General features: G+C 53.1%; 1 protein-coding gene and 1 pseudogene across 2 annotated transcripts in view; one reads left to right on the plus strand and one right to left on the minus strand.

Moving 5' to 3' along the window:
• The first annotated feature begins 260 nt into the window (after positions 1 to 260).
• Positions 261 to 342, plus strand: LOC141572619 (U4 spliceosomal RNA; annotated as a pseudogene).
• A 1,332-nt stretch (positions 343 to 1,674) lies between these two features.
• Positions 1,675 to 20,252, minus strand: part of DGAT2 (diacylglycerol O-acyltransferase 2) — a 32,247-nt gene continuing 13,669 nt past the window's right edge. For both annotated transcript variants that reach the window (XM_019726448.2, XM_019726449.2), the window contains 7 exons: positions 18,599 to 18,727; positions 13,477 to 13,584; positions 13,022 to 13,092; positions 6,793 to 6,997; positions 5,994 to 6,168; positions 4,550 to 4,752; positions 1,675 to 2,864 (listed from right to left, as the gene is read on the minus strand). In XM_019726448.2, the coding sequence (XP_019582007.1) occupies positions 2,710 to 2,864; positions 4,550 to 4,752; positions 5,994 to 6,168; positions 6,793 to 6,997; positions 13,022 to 13,092; positions 13,477 to 13,584; positions 18,599 to 18,727 (1,046 nt within the window). In that variant the 3' untranslated portion in view covers positions 1,675 to 2,709. The remainder of the gene's footprint in view (positions 2,865 to 4,549; positions 4,753 to 5,993; positions 6,169 to 6,792; positions 6,998 to 13,021; positions 13,093 to 13,476; positions 13,585 to 18,598; positions 18,728 to 20,252) is intronic.

Raw genomic sequence — 20,252 nt, forward strand, 5'->3', positions numbered from 1 at the left:
AAAAGAACAAGACAACAAAATGAAAGAACAAAAACTCATAGACATAGACAATAATTTAGGGGTTACCAGAGGGTAAGGGGGGAGGAGGGCTGTAGAGGAGGGTAAACGGGGTCAAATATATGGTGATGGAAGGAGAACTGACTGGGTGGTGAACATACAATGTGAGATATAGATAATGTATTACAGAATTATACACCTGAAATCTGTGTAACTTTACTAACAATTGTCACCCCAATAAACTTTAATTTAAAAAAAAATGTAGCTTTGCGCAGTGGCAGTATGGTAGCCAATGAGGTTTATCCGAGGCACGATTATTGCTAATTGAAAAAAAAAAAAAAATGTGAAAAAGCTTAGTGGCACTTGCCTCAGAAGTAGCTTCAGTGCCCCCTAGTGACCATATCTGGGAACCACAAGCAGAATCACGGAATTGACCCCGTTTAGGCAAAGATTGCAGCTCCACCCCGACCAAAGGCAGAAGTAAAGGAAGTTCCCGTTCCCTCTCCCAAGGCAACAACTCCCAATCCAAGGCAATTTCACAGCATTTACCCAGAGTTCCCCCACCCACTCCCACCCACCCCACTCCGCCCCACAGCTTAGAGCAGGGCTGGCCTCTGCTCTGCACAGGCTGCTGCTAGACGAACATTTCTCTGGGTGAGGTGACTCCTCCGGGATTTGGGACTTGGTTATTGTCGCTGTCCTTAGGCACAAATGGCCGAGTTCCCTAGTACACAGTAGGTGTTCAGTCTTCACAAGCTTAATGCTGAGCATAATGGTCTATGTTTGTGGGGTGGCCTAGGTTAGGGCCAGGGCTTAGCCTGGACCCAGAGGCTAAGGGTCATAGCTAGCCTCAGGCTGGGGCTGGGGGAGCTGAGACTCATCAGATAACAGGTATTTCCTCCATCCTAAAGGAAGCGTCTGTCCTCTGACCTGAGCTGTGGCCTGAGGCCTGCCTGGTGCCACACATCCAGCCACTGTTGGCCCCTCTAGGGCACCTGTTCTCTCTGGGCTGCTCGCTCTCCTGACCACTTGAGAAACTGAAGAAGCCAGCTCCCTGCCCTTCCAAGAGAAGCCCCCCTGCAGACCTCTCTGCTGCCACTTCTTGGTCATTCAAATCGGCAACGCTGTCTCCTCCCTCTGCACTTGCTGCTCTGTCCAACTCCCTCCTGGCAACTTTCCAGTCCACTTTGTAGTCCCAGCTCAGGCCTCAAGGTCCCACGTTCTCTGGCTCATCTTGCTTACTCTCTCTGATGGAGCCAGCTGCCGTGCTGTGAGCTACCCTATGGGAGGCCCATCGGGCAAGGAACTGAGAGTGGCCTCCGTCAACAGCCAGTGAGGAAGTGAATCCTGCCATCAACAACACGAATGACCTTGGAAGTGGATTCTCCCCCAGTTGAGCCTTGAGATACTGTAGCCTGTGAGAGTCCCTGAAGCAGAGGGCCCAGCTAAGCCATACCTCGACTACTGACCCCAAGAAACTGTGGACACGTTGTTGTTTGAAGCCACTAAGTGTTGGAGTAAGTTGTTACACAGCAACAGATAACTAATATAACACACAGCGCCATGTGGGCCAAAGGAGCAGGTGGAAAGGAAAGGGCTTGGCAGATAGCCTGGCTGGGGCCGTGATCTTTCCAAGTGTCAGGGGCAAGGTACAGATGTAGCACCAACAAGAACTCATAGAGTACGCTCGTTTTTATTTACTTGTTTAGAATATACAAAAGTCTGACATGGTACAATGATCTCATCGAGAGAAAACAGAACACAAAGAGGAAGGGCTGGGTTTCTACCCTGGCCCCCACTTTCTCAGAAAGGCACACACGAGTGAGGCTTGGCTTTGGGGGCCTGTCCTGGAACCAGTCTGCGGCTCAGAAGGCGAGGCCCCTCTGTGAACAGGAAGAGGGACCCCTTCCTCACACCCACACTTGGGGGTGTAGGTTAAGCAAACCGAGGCCACTGGGAAGTATGGGATTCAGGCCAAGGCGGGGTTGGTGCTGGGTCCATGTCAGCGCTCCCTGAAGAAAACCAGTCCCTCCAATCAGAATGTGGTGGCTGGAGAGTCCAAGAGATGCGTCTGGGACAGCCCTGCTCCCCAGCACGGGACCATCACCACCCCCATCGTCACTCTGGAGGCGTCAGTCCAGGCTCAGATCTGAAAGACTGTGAGTGTGGGCAGTGACCGGAAGGAGAATCATGCTGGAACAGCCCAGATGCTCATCACTGCACTCTTCAAAACGGGGACAACTGTGCCCTCGAGTCTTCCCCTTGGCAAGAGGGACTAGTCCTGCAGTCAAGACAAGGTAGCTGGGAATAGAGGTGTTTGTAGGAGAAGCAGCTTCTGCCCCTCATCCTCCAGAGGCAAAGAGCAAATAATACAACCGGCCTGAGTCACTAATGGTGGTCTTTCTTCCCCAATTCACCAGGACTGAGTTTTCTCTGTCATTTTGGGAAGGGAAGAAGGGCTGGTTGAGAAACCATACAGGTCCAGATGTAATAGCCACCACCTAGAACAGGACAAACTGGAAGGGAAAGAGCTTGAAAGAGTCACTTTTTCCTTCTTAAAAAAGACCTAACATTGTCATGGTTTAACAAAATTATTATAATTTCTTTTAAATAACCCACAGACACCCATGACGCTTCCAAATTTACAGAACAAAAAGCACCCGAGAACTTGGTAGAAAACAATCTGCAGTAGCAGCTGAGCTGAGGGCTGGCTCAGTTCACCTCCAGGACCTCGGTCTCCGGGAGGCCGAACTTGGTCTTGTGATTGTCAAAGAGCTTCACCAGGGCCTCCATGTACATGGCGTGGTACAGGTCGATGTCCTGCTGGGTCGGGTGCTCCAGCTTGGGGATGGTGATGGGCTCACCCACTGCAGGGATGGGGCAGAGGCCTCTGGTTAGTCACTGTCACTCAGCCCAGCCTCCCTGGTATCCCTCATAACGTTGATGACAGCAACCCTGTTCTACGTGCCACTCATGTGCCAGCAGCTCTGCTGAATGTGCTCCGTCTCAGGTTGTGGCTTTTACAGAGGAGAAGACGGAGGCCCAGGGGCATGGGAAGGGACCTGCCCAAGGACACAGAGCCACTAAGCAGCGGGTTGGATGAACAGGCTGCACCCACTGCACTCAGCTGGGAGGGAACTCCTGCGAGAGCTGTGGGGTCAGGCAACGGCCCTGCTTTTTCCCTGCTCTGGGAAAGTCACTTTGCCTCTCTGAGCCTTAGTTTCCTCACCTATCACACAAGGACCCTTCCTCATAGGGCTTGGCTAAGGATTCTGTGACATACATGACATGCTTTGAGAAGGGAGGTAAGGGCAGGAGCGGAAGGAGGAGACCAACATTCATACTTCTGTGCATTGTTTTATTTCCTAAATCCTGTTTCATCTCTATACCCAACTCATCATGAAGTTCTGTCAAAGACAGTTCTGGGATTTCTTCCCAAGTTCACCGCACTTTTCTTCCATCTCTGCTGCCATTGCTTTGGTCTAAGCCACTGGCTACCACAAAAGCCTCAGGACTGCTCTTGTGGCTTCCATTTTTGCCCTTTCTAACCCATTTTCTATTCAGCAGCCCCAAGGATCACTTTCAAATGCAAATCTGAACCTCCCCTCCCCAAAATCTTCAAGCAGCTTTCCACTCTTAAGGTGAAGAGCAAATTTCTTCACGCTGTCCACAGGACCCTCCCTGTCCAGCCACCCCTGAGCATGAAAATGTCCCTGCTGCCTGGGGAAGATCAGAGCTGGTGTGAAATTTGTATACAACAAAAGTCAAGAGTGAGTCTGGGTCACATGACCCAAAATGCAGGAAGTTGGTCTCTGTGCAAAGTACAAAGCAAAACACCTGGCCCTGATAATTCAAAGTATCTATGTGAGTTTCGGCTCTTAAAGTCCATGCTTTGTGGTCCACTTGCTCCTGTGTGAACCATTCACACACACACACACACACACACACACACACACACACACACACAGATAATCCTTTGGAATCCTCTAAATGGTCTCAAATAAACCCAAAACAACATAGCTGAGAGCCAAGTGCAGCCAGTTTTTTTGCTACATATCTCACAGGCCTATGCTCCAGTCACATTGATTTCTTTCTGTTTCTTGAAAATCTCCAGTCTTTCTGCAGGAACTTCACTTAGGCTATGGTTTCTGACAAAAACTCTCTCCCTTCACCTCTTTTGCTGGGTAATTCCTATTCAGCTAACAGTGTAAGAATCACCTCCTTCTCGGGGTCCACTATGACCCCCAAAGCACCCTTCGTATCCCCCTCATCCCCTGTGAGTGTTTGCTGTAACAGGGTCTTTCCTGATAGCCTCCTGAGCTCTGCAAACACAGAACTGCTGGGTCTTCTTTGCTTACCTAGCACAGCTTTGCTCACAGTAATGGATCTATCACCTATCTCCATCCTCCATTCCCATATGGCAGCACCCAACATGTCCTCGAGATTTAGAGCATGGACATCAGAGCTGGGTGGCCTGGATTTCAATCCTAACTCTACTACTAACGAGCTGTGTGGCACCCCGAGTTCAGGGTGTGCAACCAGGGGGGCTCACCGACGGTGGTGATGGGCTTGGAGTAGGGCACCAGCCCCCAGGTGTCAGATGAGAAGAGGCCTCGGCCATGGAAGATACATGGGGCAAAGCCGATGTATTTCTGGAACTTCTTCTGGACCCATCGGCCCCAGGAGCCCTCCTCAAAGATCACCTGCTTGTAGACCTCATTCTCCCCAAAGGAGTAGGTAGGAACCAGGTCGGCTCTGGAAGGGAGAAGCCAGGGTCTGTCACACCCCATCACTGGCTTTAGGTCCTGTCAGCCCGAGGTCCTGGTCGCCAGCCCAGCTCCCCTCCCCCAGGGCTGTACCAGAATCATCTGGGGGATCCCAAACCACATGTCCCCTCACTACCAGGGTAAGATGGGCCTTCTGCCAGCCCCTCCCCCTATTAGTGACTGGGGAGCATGTTAGGGCTTTGGGACGAGGCAAAGGGAAGGCTGAGGGCCCTGCTTTCAAATGCCTCTTCTTTCTCATCCTCCCTCTGTGGGGAAGTTCTCCCTGCCCCATCCCCAGCCTACACCTCTCTCAGTTCTGTGTCACAGCCCCCAGCATGCTGAGCTGTCACTGTCCCTTCTCACTTCCCCTAACCCTAAACATAGGGACTGGGTGTGATTTGATGGCTGGGTCCCAAAGGGCAGCGTCTTCTGAAGGTCCTGAGGAGACAGAAAGGAGGGCTGGGGGGGCAGGTCAGTGCCATCCCTAACTTGTGTGTGACTGCAGGCTGCATTCCCTTCCACTCCAGCCACATCACTACTCGAGGGCCATCACCCCAGGGCCCTCCTCCTGGGTCGCACAGAGCCCAGATGGGGGAAGAAACAGTGGACCCAGAGTCCAAAGAGCTTGGCTCTACATTTTACAGTGTGGCCCTGACGGAGTCGCTTAGTTTGCTTTCTCAAATGGAAAATGAGGATGTCACCACCCGCAGGACTTCTGTGGAATCAAAGGAGTCTTAGAAATGAATGTGCTTTGTCAAATGAAATGTGGCTCAACAGGTGGCTACACAGAATGTGCCTCTGGTTTTCTAGAAAAGGTCACAGAAATCCAAGCTGCCCAGTTCCTCCCCACTTGTTCTCAGTGTCACTCCTCCAGGAAGCCTTCCTTGATCCACGCCATGCCATCCTCCTTCCTGGTCTCTTGCTCTCCTAGCAAGAGAGCATAATCCTGGACATGGCATAATCCTGCATATGAGTCTGGCTTCTCAGCCCACCTGTGAGGGCCAGGCTGCATCTGTGCCCCACGCAGACACACAGGCTACCCTTGGCCAAACTTGGCCTGAACCTGTGGTTCCAACCACCCATACCCCACAGGACGGGGAACTCCCTTCTGTGCCTTCCTGGGGTCTAGGGCCTGCCTGCGGGAGCCAAGGGACTGCAGCCCTGGGCAAAGCAAAGCTTCGGAGGGGTGTGTGTGCACATGCCTGCGTGCATGTGTGGCGACGTGCTTACCCGTGACGCAGGGCCAATTTCACAAAGCCCTTCCGGTTACGCAGGGTGACCGCATTCTTGCCGGGCCTAGAACTCAGGGACTCGGCTGCACCCCCTACTACGATGATAATGGCATTGCCACTCCCATTCTTTGAAAGTAAGTAGTCTATGGTGTCCCGGTTCACAGGGCAGATGCCTGGGGAAGGACGAGACACACAGTCAGGGCTGCCAATGGATGCCCGCCCTACCCCTGAACACATATAAAAAGAAAGAGCCCTGGACTTGGGTCCAGACCTAACCCAGCCACTTAGAAGATGCAGGGTCCCTGCATAAGCTATTCTTTTTCTGAGGCTTGGCTTACTTATCTGTAAAACAGGGGTAACAATACAAGGTTGTTTAGGGAACTCATTCATTGAGGAAATACTCCCTGAGGTCTTAACTCTACCAGCCAGTACCAGGTTCTGGGGACCCTAGTGAATCGGGCTGGTGGTGGGGGTCACAGGCAGGGGGACAATGACAGAGCCATGGACAACAGTCAGGTCGTACAGAGGGCAGCAGAGGCACTGGGGTGCCCGGAAAAGGAGTCAGAGAAGCTTCTGAGGAAAGATGTTACCCCAGTTGAATCCTGAAGGCCATATGAACAGCTCTCCTGTTCAGCCCTGACCCACTGTGTCAGAGGCAGGCAGCAGCTGTCAGCACAGGACCGGTCACCGCAGCACGGTGTATCCCTCGCTTCCTAGCCTCTGTCACCTGGCTCAGTGGAGAGGCTGAGGGCCCTGACAGTGGAACCCAGCAAGGACAGGCAGAGGTGAATTCTCACCTCCAGACATCAGGTACTCCCTCAGCACTGGCATCCGGAAGTTGCCAGCCAGTGTGGCCAGGTAGGGCCTTATGCCAGGGAACTTCTTGCTCACTTCAGTGGCCTCTGTGCTGAAGTTGCAGAAGGCGCCCAGGCCCATGATGCCGTGGGGGTGGTATCCAAAGATATAGTTCCTCGTGGTCAGCAGGTTGTGTGTCTTCACCAGCTGCAGGGAAAACTTTGGGTGAGAGGAAAGTGGCCACGAGAGGGGTGCTGGGGCACGCCCAGGAGTAGGGGCGGGGCTGAGTATGCCATACCCCCTGGCACTCTGGGCCTGAAGGACTGGCGTCACTCTCCACACATGACCTCACTCACATCATTGGGGCCACAATACCTGGTGCTCAGCGGTCACCATTTGGACTATACAAGTCCCTGTGACAAGTGACGGAACTTTCTCCTGCCAAACACACTGGGTCCTCTTACTCACATTCTGCCAGCCTCCTGCCTTCCCTCCCTCGGGGCCCATCCTCCTCACCACAGCCAGAGTGACTGTTCTAAAACCCAATGCAACCCCTGTCACTCTCCAGCTCCCATCAGGGTCAAGTCCGAGTCTCTCAGTCTGACTAGAGTAGGGACAGTGCAGCTGGCCTGAATGGAAACTTCCTTGCAGGCAGCCAGGTTCAGCTCGGGTTCTGATGCAGGAAGGACGAGGGTAAGCAGCAGACCTTGTGCCAGCCGCACTGGGGGCGGGGGAGGTCGGCTGGATAGCCGGGCAGCTGACCTGTGGTACTATCAACAAAGCTGTCCCGGGATGCTCTACAGAATGATTGGCTTCCTCAGGGCCCACCCCCGGCTTGGAGGAGGGGGGAGTGGTGCAAAGTTTCCCTAAAACCTAAGCAACAAGAGGCTCTGCTTCACAACATACACAGGCCTTGTGTTACAGGCCCTGTCTCACAACAAACACAGTGGGGGTGGAAGGTGTTTGGAGGGGTGGAGAGTATCCGTATTTTGCTCAGAAAACATCACTTTTTCTTTTCTGATTACAAAAATAATGAGTAATCAGAGAAGTTTCAAAACACAGGAAAGTAAAAACAAAAGCACCTGTCATACCTCCATTCAGCTAAACCACTCTAACATGCTGAGTCTTTTTTCTACTCAGATATACACGTTTTTAAACACACACACACAATTGAAGTAATATGGTTGGTACCATTTTTATGTAATTTCCTACCCAGCATATCATATCTATTTTTCCTTATCCGAATTCCTCAGTAACTTGTCTTCTCACGGCTGTATTACCCTCTCACACAGCTACACTACACGTAACAGATCTATAATCAAACCTCAGCTGGTAGACCCTTAAAAAGCTTCCAAAATTTCCCTTAAAAACAATGCTCCCATGAATACCTTCTTTTTATCCACATCTGATTATTTTCTTGAGGCAAACTTCTAGAAATACAGTTCCTGAGTCAAAGGATATGAACATTTTGGTCCTGTGGACTGCCCTGCCTCTCTAGAGAGGTGGCACTGATGGCACTGCTACCTGCAGAGCTTGAAAGTGCCCACTTCCAAGCACCGGTGCCAGCTGGAAGCAGAGTCCCTGGCCATCGGCAAAATATCAAGAGCCTAGGTTTTCCATGACTCCAAATTTGGGAACCTCCTAGTTGAGGGAAGGACCTTATGCCCAGTTTCGGGGGAGGGGGTGGTGATGGCAGGCCTTGGGAAAACTGAAATCTGAATCTTCAGGTAAGGAAGGCTGGAGGGGGGTGGAAGCCAGGTTGGCTGGCACCATTCACAGCTCTGTAACTGCCAGTACGTGTAAGGATGAGCAAGACTCCCCTGCGTTTTACCCCGTTGCTTGGGACATTCTTACTCTTTCTTCCAATCTGCCTTTGGCAAACAGATTAAAGCTGCTCAAAAACCCAACCAACTCTCAGCTGGAACTCCACAAGCAGGGAACAGCTGCAGCTTAATCCACGGCTAGTGGGGTGGGCGCAGTGAGGGAACTGAATGGGAGCCCAGCTTTAGGAGCTCTGCAAGGTGGTTGTTCTGAGGTTTTGCCTCCTAAAAAACAGGCCAGCCCACCACGTTAGCTCTGAGTAAAGCTAGAATGAAAAAGCAGCATGTACCCGTTTCCACGAAAAAGGAAGGTGCTGACATTAAGAGCCAAGGCAGCCAGTACCATACTGGAAACTTGCTCCTAAGCGGGTGGCTGGGCCTAGGAGCCCAAAGTACAGAATGGGTCAGAAGAGCCCTTATCTAGGCCATTCCTTTCATTACAAGGTGGAAACTGAGGCCTGGAGAAAGGAGTTGCTGCTTTCCTGGAGGCCACGGTGACACACCCTCCGCCTTTAATGAGTCGATCCAGCTGTGCTTTTCCTGGGACCTGGGTTGTAGATGTGTCACCTGGTGGAACCCGAGCTGGCTCTTTAAATCATTTCCTGCTCCCCCAAGCCTCTGTCTGGTGGAACATTCAGGTAAATGACGTGCCCTGGGGCACAGTGCAGGTTAATGGCTCTTGGTACAGTACCTAGAAGAATGGGTATTTGGCGCAGCTTTGATTTGTCTTTGTGCCATGCTTCCCTCTCCCCCGGACTGAACAGAGTGTCCATTCCAGAGGGACGAGGAAGGACACTGCTGATGAAGGCTCTGTTGACATGCCTGCCATGTGTCTGTCCCCCGATTGCTTCCTATGATAAAGTCTCAGTCCAAGGGGGTGGCCAGGCCTGCCTGCTGGCTCACGTGGGCCTGGAACACATTCCTGGCAAGTCACGCCTCACAGACTGCCTCCCAGGACAGGAAAGGTGCTCAGATAGGCTTGTGCCACCCTGGCACCATCTAGAGGGAAACTCAGAACCAGAGAAGAACAGAGATTCGCCTGAGCTCACATAGCAGGCACGGTGGCAGAGGAATGCAGGAGAGAGAACCTGGGCCCTGAAGCAGACAGCCTGGGTTCCTATGCCAGCCCTGATACTGACATGTTTTGTGACCTTGGGATAGTCTCTTCTCTCTGTGAAACGAGACAGATGGATGATTCTAAACTCCAAGAGCCTTCCCTCGTCTCCTCTCCAAAGAGCCTCCCTATACCTCAGGAAGCGGGGACCCAGGGACTGCTCACTCCTCCCCCAGGAAGCCAGCAGTCCTGGTGGCTGCTGCTAACACAGGAGCTGCACCTCTGCTGGGAGAAGGGTGCTTGCTCTCTGGGCCAGCTGAGCTGCTCTGATGGCAAAGAGCCACGAGCTTCCCCAAGAAGGGAGAGGGGGAGGTGTGGGTAAGTGGGTGCAGGTCACTACGCACCGTTGGCGAAAAGCTGGGAAAAGGGATGAGACAAGAGTGTCACACACGGCTCCACAGAACATCAGCCCTGATGTCAAGTCACCGAGGCCCAAATCTCTCCCAGGAGAGGAGCCTGAGACCCAAGGGGCAGGAGCTTGGCCTAAGTCACCGGCAGGCAAGAGCAGAGCCCAGGTTCGAGGTGCTGGCCTGCCTCAGGCCATGTGGCTTTGGCCCTGGGGCCCAGGGGACCTCCCAGGGCCAGCTCACGTGTGTCTTATGGCTCCGACTCCCAGCCGACTTCTTGGAACAGAGGTGTGATCAGGGACACTAGACTTTGTTTGGTTCTTCCGGAAGAGCAAAGATCAGTGAGGAAGGGCATGTGCCTGGCCTCATTCTGATCAAGCCCTCAGGCCACCCGCTTCTGGGTAGAGGGACCTGTTGGCCTTGAGAGGGCTTCCTGAGGGGCCAGCTACTCTGAACACTGGGGCCTGGCCCCTTAGGCAACGGCCCCAGGTGGAACAGGGTCCGTCCACAATCCCTCACAAATAACCATAACTTACCACTTTCTATCATATGAGCAGTTCCGTTTTGCACATGAGGCTAATTAGGCTCAGGGAGCTTAAGAAAGTGGCCTGTGGCCCCATGGGCAGAAAGTGACAAAGTCCAGCAGGACCCATTAGCTGGTGAGCCCACCCGAGGGCAGGGACGAGGGCTGACTCTTGTGTGGCCCCATGCCCAGCACACTGCGCAGGGAACAAAAATTACTGGTTGGTGAACAGAGTGACAGAACAGGAACTCGACCCAGGTCGTTACCAGCAAAGTAGAGAGAGGGAGACCCAGGAAGTGGGGCTCAATCCGACGGGGGGAAATCCGGGATTCAATCTTTCCCAGAGAAACAGGCAGTGGGAATTCAATGGGAAAGAACCTGGGCCCGGCTTCTAGTACGAACGCTGGCATGGGCTCATTGTGCAACCTGGACCCGTGCCCCTCTTTGGGACTGACTGTTTCTTCACCTCCAAAGGAGGGAGCTTTATGATGTAAAGAGAGGGCTGGGTCCTATGATGCAACATCCTTCTAGCAACAACAGCCTTGAATTCCTTGCGGCCAGAGAGATGGAGTCAGGGAAAGGGAGGCGCGCCGACCCCAGAGGTCCTGGAAAACGTGGGCTCAGGCTGGAGTGGGCAAAGGGAGCTGGCCCTGGGCCCACCCCACAATACTGGGTGCAGTGGAGGAATGTGGTGTGGGGTCACCCAGCCCCCTCCCCCAGGCAGCACGCCAGCATGTCTGTCACTGACACAACAGCAAACACACAGTGCCCTGTGTCATGCACACTTTCACACTCACACACGCTGCCACTTCTGCTCTTCAGACTCCCCTGCCTCCTGCTGGGTTACCTCAGCAGCTCGGGTGTGCCAGGGCTGGGGTCCAGAGTGACCTGGCCAGACAGGCCTTTCCCCTACAGGGAACACCTTCGGGATTCTGCCGGTTATCCCCAATCCAGCAGCATCGCCCCCGTGCACCAGGGCCCAGATGCCCCTGCCTTGCCAACCTCACTTGCAGAGCACAGGCAGGGGGACAGAGATGAGATTGAGAGCCAGACCACACCACCGTTTATCCTGTCAGGACCTGGAGGTGGGCCCCAGAGACGACAGGTGCTCAGAAGACTAGTGTAAGGGTCCCAGAGAAGACAATGGTGCAACAGGGAGGAAACCCAGAGACCAGCTTGGTCTAAACTTGCTTCGTGTGGAAAAACTGTACCCTGGAAGGGATGGTGCCTCACCCAGGGTCCTACTGGGCTTTTCCTGCCTCTGTCCTCCAAGCCTGAGGGAAGGCTGAGTGCCTGCTCAAGCTTATTTCCCACGGCTCTGCTGCACACAGAGGAAGCATGCAGAGGTGGGAAGAGCCCAGACTTTGAGGCAAGAACAGCGATTGGAATCCTGGCTCCACACCTCACTAGCCTCAGTCAGCTTTGCTAGTCTGACCTGCAGCTTCCTCTTTTGCAAAAAAGGGATAACGTTAAGACCCCTTACAAGGTGCTATGAGAGTCAAAGGAGACTCCTTGGGGAAAGACGCTGGCTCCTAGGATGCTCCCAATAAAGAGATCCTCTGTCTGCACTCCACAGGCCTCCTCTCAAACCTGGTGCCTACGCTCTCCTTGTTTTCCCTGCCTCTTCAGTGCTGCTTATCTTTAGGACGCGGTTCTAGGAGCAGCTACTCCAGAAACCTTCCTCAAGCCCTTCAGCAACTAGGGTCTCACTCTTCCTTCACTACCCATCAACTTTCCTGGGCCCTCATTCCCACGGTCATGACCCCCAGAGACCCACCCATGACTGGCTGAGAGAAGTGGTATTTCTGTTAAGAGCTTGAGAAAGAGAGAAAGCCCAGCATAGCACATTGCTATGCTTGGTTCAGTGATATGCTCCGTTCATGCCAGATGAACTTGGACTACTTTCGTATTGCTCTTGATTAATTACCTCCATTTTAAGTTATGCCTTTAATATTCAGTGAAAGGCAGACAAACAATGGCCATAATATCTGCTATTATACCTGCTCTTTATATCATCACTCAAGAGCTCAGTGCACAAAACATCTTTTAGATCCAAATGCTACAGTGAGTCTTGTTTCCCCAAACAAGGCCCAACAATGATCATGTTTCCCATTTTCCTTGGCTGCCAGGAAGCTCAAAGCTAATGATAAAGCTCAACCACCACCACTTTGTTGACCCTTATGGCTGAAATGCTAGTATTTTTCCCCCCAAGTCTTGATTTTTCTTTTTACCTGGCGTGGCATCATATGGACCCTAAACTGCGCAAACCTGGCACAAAGTGGTGCAGAGCACGCACTGCTGCTCATAGTGGGAGGTGTCGCATGGTTCACTTAGCACATGTGGTTACTACGGACGGGTAGGTTACAGCTGAAGTGCAGATTTCCCATCCATTCCCACCCTCCCAAGATAACACCCACAAGTCTTTACCTGGATGGGAAAGTAGTCTCGAAAGTAGCGCCACACAGCCCAATTTCGGACCCATTTTGACCTCCTGCCACCTTCCAGAGAACAAAACACAGTGTTGGGAAGGAGCGGGAGTCAGGGAGGGTGACATTTGTGTAAGGCAGACTAGACGGGACCAGTGAAAGCCTGAGGCAGGCAACTGTCACCGTAGGCAGCACCTCCCCTTCCCACTGGGCCCCTTTCCATGTTTGCCCCTCATCCCATGCAAACCCTTGACTGAGTGTAAGCCCCTGCGAGGACCAGGATGGTGTCCTTTGAGGAGCTTTTAACCGCCACCCCCCCAAACCACACCCTGGCTAATCTAATGCTTTTCATATAGTAGGTATTAAGGAAAAAGGAGCAGCCTTTGAAACCTCAGCCTGTGCAGGAGGGAGGGTTCCTTGGGAGTGGGGGTGGGGCAAGGAGTTCCACGCCCTTACCTTTCTTGGGTGTGTTCCAGTCAAACACCAGCCAGGTGAAGTAGAGCACAGCGATGAGCCAGCAGTCGGTGCAGAATATGTACATGAGGATGACGCTGCAGGCCACTCCTGGTGGGCAGGCAGACGATTACAGGTCAGGCCCAGCCCTCCCTGGGCAGTCCTCACTCTCCTCTCTGGGCAAGGGCTCACGCAGTGATGGAGTGAGCGTTTACTGCGGCACTAAGCTAGGCTCAGCCAGGGCCCTGAGCATAGCCTGGCCAGGAGCACACTCACGGGGACACGAGCCTCATCGCCTAGACTGATGGACTATTCTGGCGTCAAATGGTCCATGAGCTCCAGGGTGTCTGGGCAATCACACCAGAGTGGGTGACCTTCAGCTTCTTGTGAAGCTGTCCTTCGAGCTGTTCTTTCTGTCCCCTCCTTGCATGTTCTCCTCACCCCAGTGCCCAGCACGGTTACCGTGGACAAGGGGAGGGACCTACTAAGTGAATCCATGTCCCAGGACGTGGGCGGAGCTGAGCCACTGTCTCAAATGTGAAGCCAGTGACTTTTACACCATGTTAGAGATGACGACACTGACGTTCTAGGAGAGGGTAACTTGCCCGAGCTCACCCAGCAGGACAGGGGCAGAACCAGAATTCAAACCACAATCTGCACCAGGCTTTAGAAATTCATCAAAAGTCAGAAGCGCCAGGCTGCCACTGGAGGGCCGTGGGAGAGGAGGCTTCCTGCCCTAGGAGGAGGGCTGGCCACTTCCTACATCACAGGCAGTCAAGCAGTCCCAGGCCAAAGCCTGGAGCCCATCAGCCCCCCCTCAGACGCCCCAGCAGGACACTGAGGAGACTCCCTGGGGCCAGCTTTCACGTGGTCACGTTGCTCTGGGCCTGTGGGCCATGCTGTTGAATAACCTGGCACAGAGAGGAAGGACGGTGCATGCCAAGCCTGGTTTACCTCATGACTCGACCCTGGATGCCCTCATCAGGGCTTCTACCCAGTGTTTCCCCAGCCTTCAAGGCCTGGCGCAGACATCATCGCTTCAAGGACTGTCTTCCACTATGAGGACTATCCTCCCACATGGGTCTCTCAGCTCTGGATTCTCCACACCGAGGGGATAGGGGGCGGGGCACATCTTCTTTGCTCAGCACAAGGCCAGGGGCAGCAGGGACCCATGCTTGGTGGGAGCATGGCCTCCATCCAGCACCCTCTCCACCGCCCAGGGAGGGACGCCAACCCTTGCTGTACGCCCACCCTCTGCCGGGCACTGCCACTGGTCAGGAGCGCTCTAGGGCTGATGAGCTCTGGATCCCATGCTCTCCTCTTCCCACCATGGCTGAGCCTCCTCTGGTTTCCCGAGGGAGAAGGGAGGGTCAGCACAAGCTCTCCATGAGTCTCAGGGCAGGAAAACGGCACTCCCTTGTCATCCACAATCCAGTCCTGTTCTAGACTCATGACTGAGCCTCTCCCCAATGTGGCTAAAAATGGTAGAACTACCTGGGGAGGGGCAGTGAACACCCAGTGACCAGGCGTCCAGTTTTTCAGGACCAGCTTAGGAGTGTGACATCACAGACAGGGAAGATGAGTTTCTAGGGAGGCATGTGCAGCCTCCAAAACTCTGGGAAAGGCAAACTGAAGTACTTGAGGCAACTTGGTGAATGGCTACGTCTAAGTTAAAGCCACTTATGAAGTCAATCACACTGTTGAGCAGTTTGCCTCTGGTCCCCTTTCTTAGGCCTGGAAAAGGGCCTAGACTCCACAGGTACCCAAGCTCCTTCAGAAAACAGATGGAAGCTCCAGGTGGGCCTGGCGGGGCTGTGAGGTTCAGGCCAGGGTCGGAGCAGCCTGGAAACCCAGCTGCCATCAACCCCCTAACTCTCCCGAGGGGTCAAGGGACCAGAGGGGCTGAGCCCACTGCCTGTATGTCTGGGTTTTCTAGGAAGGTGGGAATCCCGACCTACCACCCTCCCTCTGGTGCTAAGGCATCCTGGATGGGGGACAAGAGAACAAACAGACGGAGAGTCCAAAGATTGCATTCTAGCTCCAGACTCTCCGCCCAGAGGGCTCACTCCCCTAACCCCTGTGCGTCCACAGCCCCTCTCCCACAGCACTCATCTGTCGTCATTATCTGCCTCCCCCATTAGACTCCTCCCAGCAGACAGCCCTTCAGCCACCGAGCTCCTTGGGAGTTGGAACTGGGTCAGGTTAACCTCTGCAGCCCCAGTAACCAACACCGGAAAGGTCGATTGAGCAAAAAGTGATCTCAACTTCCCTTTCCCAGAGCCTAATCCCAGTCCTCCTCTGAACAATGGGCTCCTTGCTCCACCCTGCTTGGTCGTGAGCTGGAAACTGCTTAAGGGCCTGGCTGGCTCCACGTGTGGAAGGCTGGGGACCAGCTGCAAAATCACCCCCTCCCCACACAGCACGATGAGGCTGGTGGCCCTGAGGCCCGTGGGCAGGGCAGCCGGTGACTGCTCCGTGGCAGAGCGGCAGCAGAGGGCCCTGTGGAGAGCACGGACATGTTCTTCCATGAAGCCCTGGCCGTGCTGCTCACTGGCCACGGCCCGGCCCCGACCCTCAATTTCCTTACTGGGTGTTGGGAAGATTATACATGACGATATGTGAAGAGGACTTAACACACAGTTAAGTGTCAAATCAAAAGATCCATGACCTTGGATGAAAACAAAAATGACATCTTCATTTTCACAGATTTCTCCTGGAAATGTAGTATTTCCTTCATTTACAAGTGTAACGGACCACAGCAGTATGAGCAGTACTGTGATACCAATAGGAAACAAAGGTGTTTTCGTATTACATTTAGAGCAGTTGCAGATATTTTGAAAAATCATTTCTTCTCATCACTACTTAAGAATTATAGTAATGATTATACCTGCTTCTCTCTTTTTTTTACTGTAATAATAAAAAGCAGGTGTGACTATATGTCTAATTTGATTTCTTAATGTATGCATATTTATATTTTAGTATCACTGGATTCCTTTGAAATCCAATGCACTTTGTATTACACATTTGAAAACACTGAGAAAGGTTTATAGTCATTATCAAAAGGCTAGAGGGGGTCCACGGTAGAAAAGCGGTTTCTCTGTTCCAGAGGGAGGCTGATGGGGCCACAGAAGCCTTTGCAGCACAAGGGGAGCCTCTGCCAACATATTTGGGTGGCAGCAGGAGGGAGTGGCTGGGCTACTCTGGGCAATAATTAAGCAGCAGCTCAGCAGACCTGCCTGTCCAATCAGGCGTGGCTCCCACCTACATGAGGGTTTTAGGAAGATGCTGGGCTGGTTTCTGGGCTGTGGTTGGGCTTGATGGCTCGTTAACCTACAGCTCGGGGCCAGTGCCTGTCATGTGCTGCATGGGTTGAGGTTCTACCAGCTGCTTAGCTCCCTATCAATCAAGCTCTGACTCACTAAGACAGAGAGAGCGGTGGCTTCTTGGTGCAAATGGGGACTAAGGGAGTTGGTGCAGCAGACAAGGCAGGGGTCAGGGAGGCTGGAATCCACTGGGTCTTTTCTTGGTCCCACTACTTCTTTCTCCTGCGATTCTGGGCAAGGCTCTGCCCCCACTGGGCCCCTGCTTCCCATCTGAAAGTGGAGGGATTACACTGTGCTCTCTACCCCAGGATTCTAATAAGCGGCCAAATGCAGGCTGACTTGGGGGTCTGAGCCCCAGGGAGCAGTTTAATTTGCTCTGTTCCCCAGACCGGTGCTTATCTTTTTGAAGTCACGTGTCCGCGTAAGAATCTGACAACAGCAATTGCCTTTTACCCCAGGAAAATGTGCACATACTCTCATATAATTTCGCACTGAATTTTAGGGGTTCATGGACCCCGTTAAAGCCTGCTCTTGGACCTAGAGATGAAGACTGGTTATTTCATACCAGGTACAGTAATTCTGGGCTCCCCAGGAAGGTGGGCTCCCTGGTGAGGGCTCTGGGCTTCCACTCAAATCCCAGCTCTGTGCTTACTGAGCTTCACAGTCTCACTGAACCTCCGTGACTTTCCATTTCCTTACCTGTGAAGTGGGACGTCAAGGAAAGACATGGCAAGTGCCTGGTACACTGTGGCGGCTTGACAAATAGCACCCCTACCCCATCCCTCTGCCCTGCACGGGGCGGGAGGGGCAGCACGGAGCTGCCCCGGAAATGCGGTCTCAGAGGCCCCTATGCACATTGGAAGGATGGTTGCTCAGCACTGAAAGGCTAATTCCTGATACTCCCCATCAGCCTGGACAGTCCTGTAGAGTGGGCCACCCAGAGGGACTCGCCCACAGGCCCTGGAATGTACTCTATGCTGCTCTGCAGCAAGTTTGTCTGCCCTGATATGTTGGGGAAGCCACTTATTACGCTGGGGACACGGGCCTGGGAAAGACGAGAGGCTGCTAGGAGAGCAGGGGTGGCCCCAGGCACGGGCCCTTTCCTCCTCCCACACAACCCATGAAGTCCTGACCCTGGTCTGGGAGTGAGGGCACCAACCAGGACCTGCAGAAGCAGCCACCAAAGCATTGATCCGGGAGGGGTTGAGAGAGAGGAGGGAGCCAGCGTGAAATGGGCCAGGGTAGCAGCTGGGGACGGTGGACCACCCAGTGCTACCCACTCTCATTCCTTACCTTCACTTCCCCCAAAAGCCATGTGAAGTAGGCGACATTTTCCTCATGTTCAAAATGAGGAAACTAACTTTCAGAGCACTCAAGGAACCTGAGTAAGGGCGCAGAGCTTGTTTGTGGCAGAGTCAGGACGCAAACGTGGCACCACAGTACCCTAAGGCAAAGCAACGTACCTACTAGCGATATTTGTTGGTGGGCAGGGTGGCATGTGGGAAAAGCACAGGCTTTGGGGTCTTATAGACCTGAATTCACATCTGTGTGACTCTGGACAAATTACTCACCTTCTCTGAGACTTGGGTTTCCCGTCTATAAAATGGGAATCATACCACCGCCTCCCACTGAAGCTCACCGAGTCCTCCTGCATGCTTAGCGGTAGAGCACTTGACTGGGGACCCAAAGGTGGTAAGTAGAAAGATGCTCTTACCCCTCTCCCCGGCAGGGCACAGGTCCTGCTCTAACCTCTGTTGGGGAGGTGGCCCCGGCCTGCCCTCGCCCACTAAGCCCCGGCTTACCCAGCACGAGGAAGGACAGGACCCATTGTAGCACCGAGATGACCTGTAGCTGCTTTTCCACTTTGGACCTATTGAGCCAAGTGATGGAGAAGAGGTCCTGGAGGGCAGAGAGGATGCTGGAGCCCGTGCCTGCAACAGAGGGGAGATGTCAGCTGGCTGCCACCCTTCCCTCCAGCCTCAGACTCCCCTACACCAACCCACCTTCCACAGGCGCCTTTCTAGATGTGAGAGGAGCATGGGCCACAAAATCAAACAGACCTGGGTTCAAACCCCAGCCCTGTCACCCAGTAGCTTTATAATTCTGGGCTGTTCACATGCCTCTCTGTGCCCCAGTTTCTATATATATATACTCAGTGGGAATGGTGTCCCCTTAAAGGGTTATTTTGGAGACCAAATTAAGTCTCTAAAGAGGCCAGGGGGAGGCACTCCGTATCTGCCAGTTCTCTTCCCTCCCTTCATCACAATCCAACTCCGGTCCTTAGCCTTTATCTGGATCTAGTACAAATATTTAATCTTTGCTCTCTGTGTCTGTGAGGCCAAGGCCACAGGTTCAACATCCAATGTGCAATGTTTTTTTCTCCAAATGTACTTTGAGCATGCCCCCTCCCTGCCACCCCCTCACCCCCAGGGCTCATCCTCTTTCCCAGCGAGCTGAGACCTCCAGCCTCCAACCCCTAACACCATCAATGCCACCAGCACTAACACCTTAGAGGGATTTCCACTTTCAACTTCATCTCAGTGCCCAAAGCCTGGGGGCTTCAGGCAGCCTGGGACACTGATGGCTGCTACTATGCTCAGTACCAAGCAAGTGCCACGCCTGGAAGTTAGGACAAGATGTGCTCACTCAATTGGCTCTGTGGCTGTGCCCCCAGGATGACAACCTGGACTCCGGCAGCTGATGGGCAGTGGGACCAGATGGCCTAGTGACTGCGTGAGACGCAGCCCTGGGGGTGAGTATGTGCGGGGTTCCTAATCTATACCCCACTCTTTCCGCCAGCTGGACCAAAGGAGTGGGGCACTTCAAACCCCACGTCTGCTGAGCCCCAACTGCATGCCGTTCGCTCAACACATCTTTACTGAGTGCCTTCTGTATGCTGGTCAAACATTCCTTCACACCACCCACTCTGGGGACACTAAGTCACAATCTTGTCCTTGAGAGTCTCATGACCTTTCACCCTGGCCTACTGCTGGGAGTCAGTGGGAGAGGGTTTAGAGTCTTATGCTCAAGCCTTTGTATTTCTTCAAAATCTGTAGAGCAACAAGGTCACAGCAGAGTTTAGAAAGGGACATAACCGTCATCAGCTGCAAGTCAACAATTGCTTGACTTTTAGTAGGTATACAGGTAACATCAGACCTCAAGACAGACATACCAGCCTTGTCCCCTTTACCTGGTCTAACGGATCAGAGGGAGGGGACTTGGTGCAACAGAAAAGTCAGACCCCAGTTCAAACCTTGGTTCCACTCACTATGTGACCCCAGGCAGTACCACGAGGGCTCCCTTACATGTCCCCAGGGAATGGCACACATATTAGGCGCTCAGTAGCATCTAACACCCCACAAGCATAACTGGGTTGGTATGTGACTCACAGAAACAAAACACAGGTGGTAGTATATGACGCACAAAAAGCAAAATAAAGAGGCTAGGCCACAGAAC

The sequence above is a fragment of the Rhinolophus sinicus genome, linkage group LG06, assembly GCF_036562045.2.
Source record: "Rhinolophus sinicus isolate RSC01 linkage group LG06, ASM3656204v1, whole genome shotgun sequence".
In the NCBI taxonomy this organism is placed as follows: domain Eukaryota; kingdom Metazoa; phylum Chordata; class Mammalia; order Chiroptera; family Rhinolophidae; genus Rhinolophus; species Rhinolophus sinicus.